Source organism: Muntiacus reevesi, chromosome 5 (assembly GCF_963930625.1).
Source record: "Muntiacus reevesi chromosome 5, mMunRee1.1, whole genome shotgun sequence".
Classification (NCBI taxonomy): domain Eukaryota; kingdom Metazoa; phylum Chordata; class Mammalia; order Artiodactyla; family Cervidae; genus Muntiacus; species Muntiacus reevesi.
The window spans coordinates 51,678,657-51,692,508 of NC_089253.1; the positions used below are offsets into that span (position 1 = coordinate 51,678,657).

General features: G+C 44.2%; 1 protein-coding gene across 1 annotated transcript in view; it reads left to right on the top strand.

Moving 5' to 3' along the window:
* Positions 1-13,852, top strand: part of NFASC (neurofascin) — a 192,218-nt gene that overhangs the window by 92,361 nt on the left and 86,005 nt on the right. Inside the window, exon 2 of the mRNA XM_065938228.1 lies at positions 5,848-5,956. Coding sequence (XP_065794300.1) covers positions 5,848-5,956 — 109 coding nt within the window. The remainder of the gene's footprint in view (positions 1-5,847; positions 5,957-13,852) is intronic.

Sequence of the window (13,852 nt, forward strand, 5' to 3'; positions counted from 1 at the left end):
TTGAGGTTCTTTATTTTATATTCTAGAGCTAGTTCTTTGTCATATGCATGGTTTCTCCTACTCTTATCTTTTGCAAAACAAAGTTTAAGTTTTGAAGTCCAGTTTATCAATTTTCCTTTTACAGACCTTGCTCTTGTCAGCAAATCTAGTTTGCTTAGATTTTCTCTTGTGTTTATTCTACAAGTTTTACATTTTAAGTCCACCATCCATTTGAAGCCATTTTTGTATAAAGACTTGTGTTAAGAATATATATATATATATATATATATATATATATATATATATATATTTTGCCTGTGGATCCTATGGATGTCCAATTCCTCCAACACCATTTATTGAAAAGGTTATCTTCCTCCATTATTTTGACTTCTTTGTAAAAAATCAGTTGAGCATATTTATGTTGCTCTATTTCTGGTTTCTCTGTTCTGTCCCATTGATCTGTGTGTCTGTTCCTCCACCAATATCACATAGTTTTGATTACTGTAGCTATAGAATGAGTCTTTTAATTGGGTAGACTGATTCTTCCCATTTTTCTTTTTTAAAATTATTTTAGTTATTCTAGTTTCTTTGTATTTCCATATAAATTTTAGCATAATCTGTCTATATCTATTAAAAGTCTTGACAGGATTTTGATAGAGGTTGTTTTAAACCAGTATATAAATTTGCGGAGAATTTGTATGCTTACTTTGTTGAGTCTTCTAATCCATGAAGATGATATATGTCTCTCCATTTTTGTAGTGCTTTGATTTACTTCATCAGTAGTTATCAGCATATAAGTCCTGTACATGTTTTATTCATTTTATACTTATGTATTGAATTTGTGAGGGATTATAAAGGGGTACTGAAATTTTTTCCATGTGTTCATTGCTTGCACACAGAAATAGAAATGATTTTTGGGTGTTTAATCTGATATCCTGAGACCTTGATGACTCTAGTTCTAAGAGGATCTTTTTGTAGTTTCCTTGGGATTTTCTACATAAACCATCATGTTATCAGCACGTAGAAACAGTTTTATTTATTCCATTCTGACTTGTATGCCATTTATTTCCTTTTCTTGCCTTATTCCAGTAGCTAAAACTTCTAGCACTGTGTTGAAGACATTGCTGCAAATGGATTTATTTCACTCTTTTTAATGGCTTGGTAATATTCCACTGTATATATGTTCCACATCTTCTTATCCATTCCTCTAAAAGTATGTCACATTCTTAAGTAGATTCAACATCATAAATATGTCATTTCTAAGTTAATTTACAATATTAATACAATTTAAAAATACCATCTGATTTTTTAAAAAACTAGAGAACCTGGTTTTGTAGTTCATGTGGAAAAAAACAAGCAAGAATAAACAGGAAAATTCTTAAAAACCAAATTTAATCAATTACAGTAATTAAAAGTGTATGGTACCTGCATATGAAGAAATAAATAGATGAGTGAAAGAGAAAATCCAGAAATAGACCCAAATGCATAAGGGGATTTAATATATGATAAAGATGGTATTTCCAACCAAAGGGTAAAATGTGAATTCTTCAATAAATGAAGTTGAGAAATCCAGCTGATATATTTATAAAACTATAGTCCTCCCTCCTATGATTTCAAAATAATTTCCAGATGAATAGAAGATTGAAACAAAAATACTAAACTATAGAAATGCTAAGAAATATATGGGAATCTTAAAAATATTCTTGAAAATAGAGACCTAGGTATGACAAAAAGCAGTGATAAAAGATCTATTTAACTATGAAAAAACTTTTTTTGTCATGGCAAAAATATCATAAATAATGTTAGGGTAAAAATATTGACATGGACAGTACAGCTTCTCTTTTAAAGAGGTAATTTTCCTAAAGTGTTCCTTTGTATAGATGCAGACATTCTCAACAAAATTCTAGCAAACAGAATCCAAGAACACACTTAAAGGATCATACACCATGATCAAGTGGAATTTATCCCAGGGATGCAAGGATTTTTCAACATCCACAAATCAATCAATGTGATACACCATACCAACAAACTGAAAGATAAAAACCATATAATCATCTCAATAGATGCAGAGAAAGCTTTGGCAAAATCAACACCCTTTTTGCTAAAACCTTTCCAGAAAGTAGGCATAGAAGAAACCTCAGTTCAGTTCAGTTCATTCACTCAGTCGTGTCCGACTCTTTGAGACCCCATGGACTGTAGCATGCCAGGCCTCCCTGTCCATCGCCAACTCCTGGAGTTTACCCACACTCATGCCCATCGAGTCGGTGATGCCATCCAACCATCTCATCCTCTCTCGTCCCCTTCTCCTCCTGCCTTCAATCTTTCCCAGCATGAGGGTCTTTTCCAGTGAGTCAGCTCTTCTCATCAGGTGGCCAAAGTATTGGAGTTTCAGCTTCAGCATCAGTCCTTCCAGTGAACACCAGGCCTGATCTCCTTTAGGATGCACTGGTTGGATCTCCTGGCAGTCCAAGGGACTCTCAAGAGTCTTCTCCAACACCACAGTTCAAAAACATCAGTTCTTTGGCACTCAGCTTTCTTTATGGTCCAACTCTCACATCCATACATGACTACCGGAAGAACCATAGCCTTGACTAGATGGACCTACCTCAACATAATAAAGGTATGACAAACCCACAGCAAACATTATTCTCAATGATGAAAAACTGAAAGCATTTCCTCTAAGATCAAGAACAAGATAAGGATGCCTACTCTCTCCAATATTACTCAATATAGTTTTGAAAATCCTAGCCATAGCAATCAGAGAAGCAAAATATGAAATTAAAAGAATCCAGATCAGAAAAGAAAAGGTAAAACTCACTGTTTGTAGATGATATAACACTATACATAGAAAACCCTAAAAATTCTGCCAGAAAATTACTAGAGCTAATCAATGAATATAGTAAAGTCACAGGATATAAAATTAATGCACAGAAATCCCTTGCATTCCTATACACTAACAATGAAAAAGCAGAAGAATTAAGGAAACAATCCCATTCACCATTGCAACAAAAAGAATAAAATACCTAGGAATAAAGCTACCTAAATAGACAAAAGATCTATATGTAGAAAACTGTAAGACACTGATGAAAGAAATCCAAGATGGCACAAACAGATAGAGAGATATTCCATATTCTTGGATTGGAAGAATCAATATTGTGAAAATGACTGTACTACCCAAAGCAATCACACAGATTCAGTGCAATCCCTATCAAACTACCAATGATATTTTTCACAGAACTAGAACAAAAAATTTCACAATTTGTATGGAAGCACAGAAGGCCCCAAATAGCTAAAGCAGTCCTGAGAAAGAAGAATGGAGCTGGAGGAATCACCTTCCTTACTTCAGACTATACTACAAAGCTACAGTCATCAAGACAGCATGGTACTGGCACAGAAACAGAAATACAGACCAATGGAACAAGATAGAGAGCCCAGAGACAAACCCACACACATCTGGGCACCTTCTGTTTTTACAAAGGAGACAAGAATATACAGTGGAGAAAGGACAGCCTCTTCTGTAAGTGGTGCTAGGAAAACTGGACAGTTACATGCAAAAGAATGAAACTAGAACACTTCCTAACACCATACACAAAAATAAACTCAAAATTGATTAAAGACTTAAATGTAAGTCCAGAAACTATAAAACTGTCAGAGGAAAACATAGGCAGTACACTCTGACATAAATCGCAGCAAGGTCCTCTTTGACCCACTTGTTAGAGTAATGGAAATAAAAACAAAAATTAGAAAAATGGGACCTAACTAAAATTAAAAGCTTTTGCACAGCAAAGGAAACAATAAACAAGATTAAAAGACAACCCTCAGAATAGCAAATAAAACTGACAAAGGATTAATCTCCAGAATATATAGGCAATTCATACAGTTCAATATTAGAAAAACAAACAGCCCAGTCAAAAAATGGGCAGAAGACCTAAACAGACATTTCTCCAAAGAAGACATACAGATGGCCAATAAACACATGAAAAGATGCTGAACGTCACTAATTACTAAAGAAATGCAAATCAAAACTACAACGAGGTATCACCTCACACCATTCAGAATGGCCATCATCAAAAAATCTACAATCAGTCAATGCTGGAGAGGGTGTAGAGAAAAGGGAACCCTCCTACACTGTTGGTGGGAATGTAAACTGATACAGCTTTTACAGAGAACAGTATGGAGATTTCTTTAAAAAAAGAACAAAAAAACTAGGAATAAATCTACCATATGACCCAGTAACCCCACTACTGGGTCTACACCCTGGGAAAACCATGAATTGAAAAAGACATGTACCCCAGTGTTCATAGCAGCACTGTTTACAATAGCCAGGACATGGAAGCACCCTAGATGTCCATTGACAGATGAATGGATAAAGATGTGGTGTATTTATACAATGGAATATTAACCGTAAAAAAGAATGAATTTGAGTCAGTTCTAGTGAGGTGGACAGAGTGAAGTAAGTCAGAAAGAGAAAAACAAATATCATATAAACACATATATGGAATCTAGAAAGATTGTATTGATTAACCTATTTTCAGGGAAGGAATGGAGATGCAGATATAGAGAATGGACTTGTGGGAGCAGAAGAGAAGGGGACAGATGGAGAAAGTAGTGTCAGCATATATATATACACTATCAGGTGTACCTGCGGACAGCTGGTGAGAAGATGCTGCGTAGCAGACGGAGCCCCGCCTGGGCTCTGTGATGACCTGGGGGGATGGGATGGGGAGGGGAGGGAGGTACGGGTTAGATGTGTAATTATGGCTGATTCACGTTGCTGTTTGGCAGAAACCAACACAACATTGTAAAAGTTAAAAAACAAATATATGTAAACTGGCTGAATATACATACTGGCTGAAGATATTATAATAAATTTAACATATTAATATGGTGTTAAATAACCATTAATATGGTAACTATAAGAAATAAATCTTTAATTTTTAGAGTATTTTTCTTTACAAGTAAACTCCATATAATTTTGAATTTAAAAAATCTATGTTCTATGGAAAAAAGTGTAGCGTTCCTTCAGACTGACAAGAATAAACCAACTAGATATTGCCACATTCCCCTCCACACAGGTAGATGTTACCATTTCCTACAGACACATTTTAATGTTAAAGCAAATGATTGAGGTATGTTATCTGTACTGAGAAAGGCTAAGTGATTGCCCCAAAGGATCAGACCTGGGACCTGAACATTTGAAATGCCGACTAATGGTCTGGTGATCTGATGCACTGCCCTGTACCTTCTCCCCATTTTACAGATGAGGAAAATGAGTTACATGTAGGGAAGTGTTGTTCAATCGCTCAGTCGTGTCCGACTCTCTGCGACTCCACCCTAAATAATAAAAAAAGCTAGGACCTAATACCCATGTCCCCTAACACCAAAATTACGTCTCCTTTTAATGTGCAACTTATTTATTATGAACTTGGTTTGATTATCTGTAGATGGGAAAGAAAAACACAATACTTCTCTTAAGTAAGAAAATTAATGAGATAATTATTGGGTAAATTCTCCCTTGGGTGTAGGAGAAATTCTTTGAGATATGGCTTCCCTCCTTTAGGTGAGTAGGGATTCCGCAGTTTGATTATGATGTCAGGTCACAATAATGATATTATGGAGAGAGAGGGAGACAACTTTCCTTACCCAAAGTCCAGCACGCTTAGGCACCTTGCAGAATCTCTCCCATTTCTTGCAGAGTGCTTTGAATTTCTGTGAACAAAGATGCTCTTATGCTATGTAAAACTGTGCAAACGGGTGTAGACAAAGATGTAAATTCCCAGTGAATGAACAAGCCACAAAGCACAAAGCCTTTTCTTTTTCTTTCCTCGAGTGACCCTGGGGTTCTTCTTTGTGCTTGCTTTGTGACAGGTTGATTGACTTCTGTGCAGTTTGGGACGCTGGAGTTTTCCTTGCCTCTGCAGCCGGGCAGGGAGCCCCCTCTGGCGTTACAGGAAGGAGGCTGAATGAGGCAGAGACGGTGAGTGCAGCCTGCCGGTGAGTGCGGGGTACGGGGGAGTTTCTGGACCTGGGATCTTCTGAGGGACAGCTCCATCCTTCTCCCCGCAGTGGGCTACAGAGCCAGACTGCAAGGCTGTCCTTGGCCGGGAGGCTGGCTTCAGGGAAGCACTTGTTCCTTTTTCTCCAGCAGATGCAGTGAGCCGGCACTAGCCCTGCATATTGTCCCGACTGTTCACCTCATTTGAAAAATGGGAACAGCTGTGTTTGTGACCCGCGCCCCCCTTAGCCTGACCTCTGCAACCCGGGGGCCCCCTGAATGACAGCGCCAGCATATGGGGGGCCTTGTGAGAACCCCTTCTCTGGGTGGGCAGGGGGCCCTGGCGGATGGACAGCTGTCCAGGGCACGGTTCGTGGCTGAAGCCACACCCTGTGTCCAGGGTCTGCACTGTTGCATTCTGGGATAAAATTTCCTGCTGCTCCCTGCAGCTCCTGTTTCGGTCTCAGGCAGGAATGTCAGGGGAGGACATGCAAGAATTAAGGGCTATAGTTTTAACCAAGGAGTAATTGGCACTGAACCACGAACGAGCAGCCTGGAGGCCTCTGGGCTGAGGGAGTCTGACCTGGAAGCCTGAACAGAGAAGCGTTTCCCTGTTCTTGAGTGTGGGTGTCTCTGCCTCATTGCTCCAGTTCCCTTTTCAGATGTCTTCTTTCCTCCCAGAAAGAGTTGGGGATTTGGGCTGGGAGGATGCAGGCAGGGAGGGAGCTGAAAGTTATTAACGGGATATGCTGATAACATGGATTTGGGCTCTGGACAAAATCCAGCTCTCCTTGCTTTGTGACTGTAGGAAAGTTTCAAACCACTCTAGGTGTATACATGGGGGTAATAAGGAATATCTTGTGGTCAAGATGAAACATATAAAGGAACCCTACACCATGCCTGGCATATAGTAGGCTTATAGTAGGTATTCAGTATAAAAGTTATTATTTGTCATAGCAACAGTGGCTCGGATATACCTGTTTTATGAAGGTAGTTTCTGTTGGGGTTCTTCTAGATCTGCAACTTGCCTTAGAACAGTGTCAGATTTTGGGGACCACCTGGGAAATCCATCTAACCATAGGACTTTTTCATCTGATCGTTGTTCCTAAAGACTGAACTTGAACATACTGGCAGTAGCAGGGACACAAGGCTTTTTTTGCTTTGTATTTGGAGGACTCTGGTGGCAAAAATAATGCATAGGTTATTACAATGGGCATGTAAATATCTGCGGCACAGTATAGGAACAGACCCCGGGTGCGTGCCAGAATCAGGGGCTGGCCCAGCTTTGGGTTGCTGTGCCCCCTCTCTTGGCACTTGCACCCCTCCTACTTTCTATCTCTCTGCTCCCTCCAAATGCCCCTCTGCCCTCCTCCCTGGGCACACACGCTCAGGGTTGTCCAGCCACACTCAAGTTGTCCACTCAGGGGCTCCACCCGGGAGCCTCCACTTCTCTGATGACAGCAGTGTCCCTGCCCAGCAGCCCATCTGACGGGCAGCCGGAGTCCTACCCTGCCGCAGCCTGCCTGATGCAGGACAAACCTGTTCTAGTTCACACCTCTGGACACTTCCAGTCTCATCTGCAAGCCTAATATTGGCTCAGAGCTTTTATTTTTATAGTGCATTTGTTTAGATTAGTTGTGTCATTTGACTTTCATGAAAATTCTGTGATGAGGACAAGGCTGGTGTCATCATTCCCATTTGATTGATGGATAAATTGAGGCTCAAGAAGTTATTTCTCTTAACATCCACATAAGGAATTCGCAACAGAGCTCATATTAGGACTCAGATATCCTGAATTGTGGGCCATTTTTCTTGCTGGGACACCACACTGCCTCTTGCAGTCTGAGGCATCATGAAGGGTCAAAGGATCAGAGGACTTTCAGGTTGACTGGGAAACTTAAAAAAAGAAGAAAACAATACTCCACACATATGGCTACTGAGGGCCCAGGAAGTTCTGAGAGGAGGAGGCCCGAGCAGGCTCTTTAGAGGGTGGTAACAGTCAGCTTTGCCTGAATCAGCCCGGAGGGCTCCCCGACCACCTGCACTTGGCGTGTTCCCTGTAATCCTCCGCAAGGCATCTGTGTGAAACTGGGCGCATTGTTACCACATTTTACTGGTGTCTGGACCGCAGGTGAAGGAGCGTGTTCAGCGCTCACGGCTGAGAAGGCGCCCGCGCCCAGGTGTAACCACGGCGGTCCTGCAGCGCTGGGACCACACGGCTGGCCATTTGACATCGGGGCTGTGGAGCCTTCTCAGGGTGGGCTGGGCTGCACAGATGATCTGGGCAGGACTCCAGCCAGGTTCCAGGTAGAAACCTGGTTTTGTGTCTCCGTTTGGGAGGCCTCAGATGAGCACGTCCCCTGTCTGTCTGTCTGTCCTCCTCCCCTCTGGCTCTCCTCTTGTTTCGGGCCATAGCCGTCTCCACCAGCGTGAGCACCTGCCCGCGCTCAGACTAACCTCTCCCTCCCTCGGTGCCTCAGCTCCTGGGCCTGCCAGGCGCTCGGAGCGGACACCTGCCCTGTGACACAGGCAGAGGACACACCAGCCTCCCCAGGGCTTCGGTTTCCCAGATGGCATTGTTTGGTTAATTGCATTCACACCCCTCAGCGTCTCTGCCAGGTGCTGGGCCTTCTCCCTCCAGAAACACTGCAGCGGGCCTCGCTGTCCACGGGGGGCTCAGGACCACCGCTGGGAGATGATTGGGGGCGGGCCGTGGGGCTTCACTGGGAACTGTCCCCACCAGGACCAACTCCAGGCCCCTGAGACAGCCCCCATGCTTCCCACCCTCTCCTGGGTGCTGAGGTGTGCAGGGCTGAGCGTGGAGCCACGGGCGACCGCAGGGAGAGCTGGTCCCCTCGGTGGCGCGTGCTGTCTGCCTCATCTCTGTGGAGGCGATGCACTCACTTCTACCCCCCTCCGCCCTCTCCGCTGAACCCTCCACCGCTGGAGCAGCCGGTGTCTTTGGTGTCGGCATCATAGCCAGCACTCAGCCGCAGACCCCTAGACAAACAGCGCATCTTATAACGCAGGGAACGGCATCCCGTCTGTCCCACACCCCCTCCTCCAGGCTCCTGTATTTTCACATCTCCAGCCTGCAGAAGCCTGCCAGGACGGCAGTTGGACCCAGACCAGTGTCTGTGTTGGATGTAAATGCAGAGGGCTGGAGGGAGGGGAGGAACAGATGCTGCTCCCTCCTGCCGTCTCGGTCCTTTCCTCTCTGCGCCTCCCTGTCATGTCAGACAGGAACCTTCAAAATGCAGCCAGCGATGTGCTACCCTTGGAATATCAGCAGCCAGACCAATATTGACAGCAGGATGGAATCCTCAGAACAGACCTGGCTCCTTTCAGGTCGACTCCCGCCTGGCGTGGTTATGTTGTGGGTTGTGGGGCCACTGGTGGAAGAGGGTGGGTGAGCAGGGGTGGAATTGGGGTGGAGGGTGTGATCTCCAGGAGTTCGTAGTGCTTTGGCTCAGGACGCAGAGTTGAGGCAGGAGAGAGGGGAGCGAAGGGCTGCTTTGGCTGCTCTGGAATCTCGAAGGAGCCACCCTTCTGTCTGGTCCATAGTAGACAGCCCTTGTGCAGATAACCGTATGATCAGAGTAATGACTCCTTGGCCACAGAGCTAGTGTATGGTTATTAGCAGAGGCATTGTGTATTTTGTAGATCTATAAGACACATCTAGGTTCAAAAGTCCAGCTTGTCCAAAGCCATGTAGCAAAGCATTGTACCATCTGTCACTTGTGGGGAACAAGAAGTAACCAATAGTTTTTGAAAGTCAAGTTTGGGCCCAGCCTTGTGTTAGATGCTGTCATAGTGGTGGTTTAGTTGCCAAGTCGTGTCTGACTCTTGCCACCGCATGAACTGTCCATGCTCCTCTGTCCGTGGGATTCTCCAGGCAAGAATACTGGAGTGAGTTGCCATTTCCTTCTCCAGGGGTTCTTCCCAATCTGGGGATCAAACCTGGGTCTCGGCCTGCATTACAGGCTGATTCTTTATCTACTGAGCTACAAGGGAAGCCCGTTAGATGCTATACATATGCATTAGCCCTTAAAATGAATTAAATCAACTCATTTAATTAGTAATCACAATACTATTGTAATAAATGTATTATCCCATTCAAAGACAAGAAAGCTAAGGCTGTGACAAAGAGAGAGAGAGTAAACGAATTGCTGAGCCGTGAGGTGAGAGCGGACCTCGGGTATGTGGCTCCCGAGCCTGCGCCCCCTTCCTGCGCCAGGGGGATTACAGTACTTCCCTTCCTCTTGACGCCGTATCTCAGAATCCCTGTCTGGCGTGTTTCCCTGGGGCTGCGTGTTCCTGGTTGGTCCCGTTCTGCTTTCATCTGGCGCTCATTTCTGTGGAGAGCGCAGGGAGGAAGGAGAAGACACCGACCGCCCTTGGCCCCAGGAAGCTCACAGTCAGTAAGGGGCTGGAGGTCCTTCCTCCTCCCCACCCCAAGCTTCTTCGGTAGCCTTCCTCCTCCCCTGCCCCCACCCTTTTCGTTCCTGCTTGAGCTCATCCTGTGATTTTCAAATGGCTTTAGAACCCCGGTCTGTTGAAACTGGGCCTGGAATCCCACAAAGAGAGGGTGGAGTAAGCAGCTTAACATGAGTGACGTTGTGAGCAGATGGGCCCAGATGGTAGCTCCTCAGATGGACAGGGGCCTGGCTCCAAACAGACAGCCCACTCAGGGAGCCTGGGAATGCCGCGGTCAGTGACTGGCGCGAGGAAGCGGGGGTCTGGAAGGAAGCCGGCTCGGGCACAGCCGTCACCCTCTGGGGAGCTGCCGAGACGGAGCCTGAGGTCTCGGGTTGTGCTTTCTGCGGCTCTGTTCGCGCAGTGGGTTGCAGTTTGCTGTGGATACAGGGAATACGCAGACTGCGACTTGTTCTGCGTGGCATCCAAGGAGTTAGCCCAGAGTCTTTTTAAAAAAATCAGTATTCGATATATTGATCCCCAAACCTAGTTTTCTCTTAAACCTTTCAACTGATAAATTTCACAATTCTTTTTATAAATCTCATAAATTTTAATAATCATCTGTTTGATTCCATTATAAACTTAAGTTCCTTTGAACATTTGAAGCTACGTTTATAAATTTAATCATTTATTTTCCTTTTTTGAAGTATCACAGTTTTCTAACAAAGCCTTCCAAGTTTTTATGTAATTAATCCTTGTTTCTCATTGATGTTTTAAACAATAGTTTCATTGAGATAGAATTCATATACCATACAGTTCTCCTATATAAAATATACAACTTGCATATCAACTATACTTCAAAAAAAATGTTAAAAATATATTATGCACTGATTTTTAATATATTCACAGAGTTGGGCGCTAATCACCATAGTTAATTTTAGAACATTTTCATTGCCTTCTCCTTTCACCAAAAAAAACCTATACTCATTAGCAGTCCCTCCTCTTCCCCCTGACCGTGGTCTTTCTCTCAGGGAGTGAGGGTTAGTCACTCAGTTGTGTCCAACTCTTTGCAACTCCATGGACTATAGTCCACCAGGCTCCTCTGTCCATGGAGTTCTCCAGACAAGAATGCTGGTTTGGTAGGCATTCTCTTCTCCAGGGCATCTTCCTGACTCAGGAGTCGAACCTGGGTCTCCTGCATTGCAGGCAGATTCTTTACTATCTGAGCCCCCAGGGAAGCCCAATCTTCCTCTAGCCCTAGATAGTCGTTAATCTATTTCCTGCTTCTGTAGATTTGCCTGTTTCAGACATTTCATATTAATGGAATGGTGCAATGCGTGGTCATTTGTGTCTGGCTTCTTGTACTTAGCATGATGTTTTCAAGGTTCACCCACACTGTAGCATGTCTCTCTACATCACTACTTCTTATGGTTAAATAATATTCCATTATATATATAGATATACCACATTTTATTTATCCATCCTCAGTTGATGGACTGTTTGGGTTGTTTCCACCTTTTGTCTGTGATCAGCTATGCTGCGGTTAACATTTATGTACAAGTTGGTTCTCACAGGGGCATGCATTTTTAGTTCTTTGCTGTGTACCCAGGAGTGGTTTGCTGGGTCATACAGTAGTTTTCTGTTTCATGTTTTGAGGAACCCTAAGTCTTCTCATACTAAATCCAAGCCCCCTTTCAGGCCTTCTATCGCCAGTCTCTCTCTTTCCATCTACCCAGGGCCCTCCTCACCCTCCCCAAATCTTGGGCTACACGCTTGCACGCATGGGGTCGTGTCCATAGGTTATGACTACTTTCCTCTCTCTCCTTTGCTAACAGGCTGTCAGCTAGCAGGGGAGCCAGCTCTGCTATCCTGCTGTCTTCTCCCCCACGTGGAGGGGTTGGGGAGCTTCACAAGCCCTCTCTCCTCTCCCTCCAGCTGTGAAGAAGATGTGTGTCTAATTGCTGTGAAACTTTCTCCCTGAGGGTAGAAAACGGGGAGATGAATGCAGAGCTGGCTCTTGAGTTGTGGAGAGGTGGGGGCTCTTCTCCTTCCTGGAGGTGGCAGAATTTCTCCCCCCACTGAGGGAAGATTGTTTCCTGTGTCTTTTTAGCTGATGTCTCCAAGCTGAACGCTGTCTGCATACCCTACTTGAAACTTCTGTTTCCTTTACAGTCTGTTTTCCCTGCTAGTCTTTGTAAGGAGCCTGGTCAGAGCTCAGTTAACGCTGAGCAGTGGCAGTGAGTGGAGCCAGAATAATGGAAATTCATAGATATCCACAAACCGTATTGAAGGCAGCCCCTGTGCAGCGTCTGATCAGCTAACAGGCAGCGGCACTGACTACATTTGAGAATCTTTTCCATTCCATGTGTGTTTCCTCGTCCTGCATCTTGGAGGATGAGCAAGTAAGCAATAATAATAATGTGGAGAAACTGCACAGCCCCAGAGAGCCTCAGAAAGCTGGCTCGGTTGGACTGCAGCACCGGTGAGGCCCTTGCCAGTGTGTCCAGCAACTACTGGCTTGTGCGGTGGGCTGTCCAGGGTTGGGCTGTGGACCTGGTCACTTATATACTGCGGGCTGCTTCGCTATACCAGGCTGACATATACATCAGGTCCCAGTTGGTATGGGGTCAAAGAGACAGGATAAGGCAGCCTCCCCACTTTCTCTATATATTGGGCTATATGTACAGGGGTGTTCATTGAAGCATTGTGGTGAAGGGGGAAAAGTAAATAAAAATAACCTAAGAAACCTGTATACAGGACAGGAAGCAACAGTTAGAACTGGACATGGAACAACAGACTGGTTCCAAATAGGAAAAGGAGTACGTCAAGGCTGTATATTGTCACCCTGCTTATTTAACTTATATGCAGAGTACATCATGAGAAATGCTGGGCTGGAAGAAGCACAAGCTGGAATCAAGACTGCTGGGAGAAATATCAATAACCTCAGATATGCAGATGACACCACCCTTATGGCAGAAAGTGAAGAAGAACTAGAAAGCCTCTTGATGAAAGTGAAGGAGGAGAGTGAAAAAGTTGGCTTAAAGCTCAACATTCAGAAAACTAAGATCATGGCATCTGGTCCCATCACTTCATGGCGAATAGATGGGGAAACAATGAAAACAGTGTCAGAGCTTATTTTGGGGGGCTCCAAAATCACTGCAGATGGTGATTGCAGCCATGAAATTAAAAGACGCTTACTCCTTGAGAGGAAAGAAGTTACAACCAACCTGGATAGCATATTAAAAAGCAGAGACGTTACTTTGCCAAAAAAGGTCCGTCTAGTCAAGTCTATGGTTTTTCCAGTGGTCATGTATGGGTGCGAGAGTTGGACTGTGAAGAAAGCTGAGCACCAAGAAATTAATGCTTTTGAACTGTGTTGTTGGAGAAGACTCTTGAGAGTCCCTTGGACTGCAAGGAGATCCAACCAGTGCATCCTAAAGGAGATCAGTCCTGGGTGTTCAT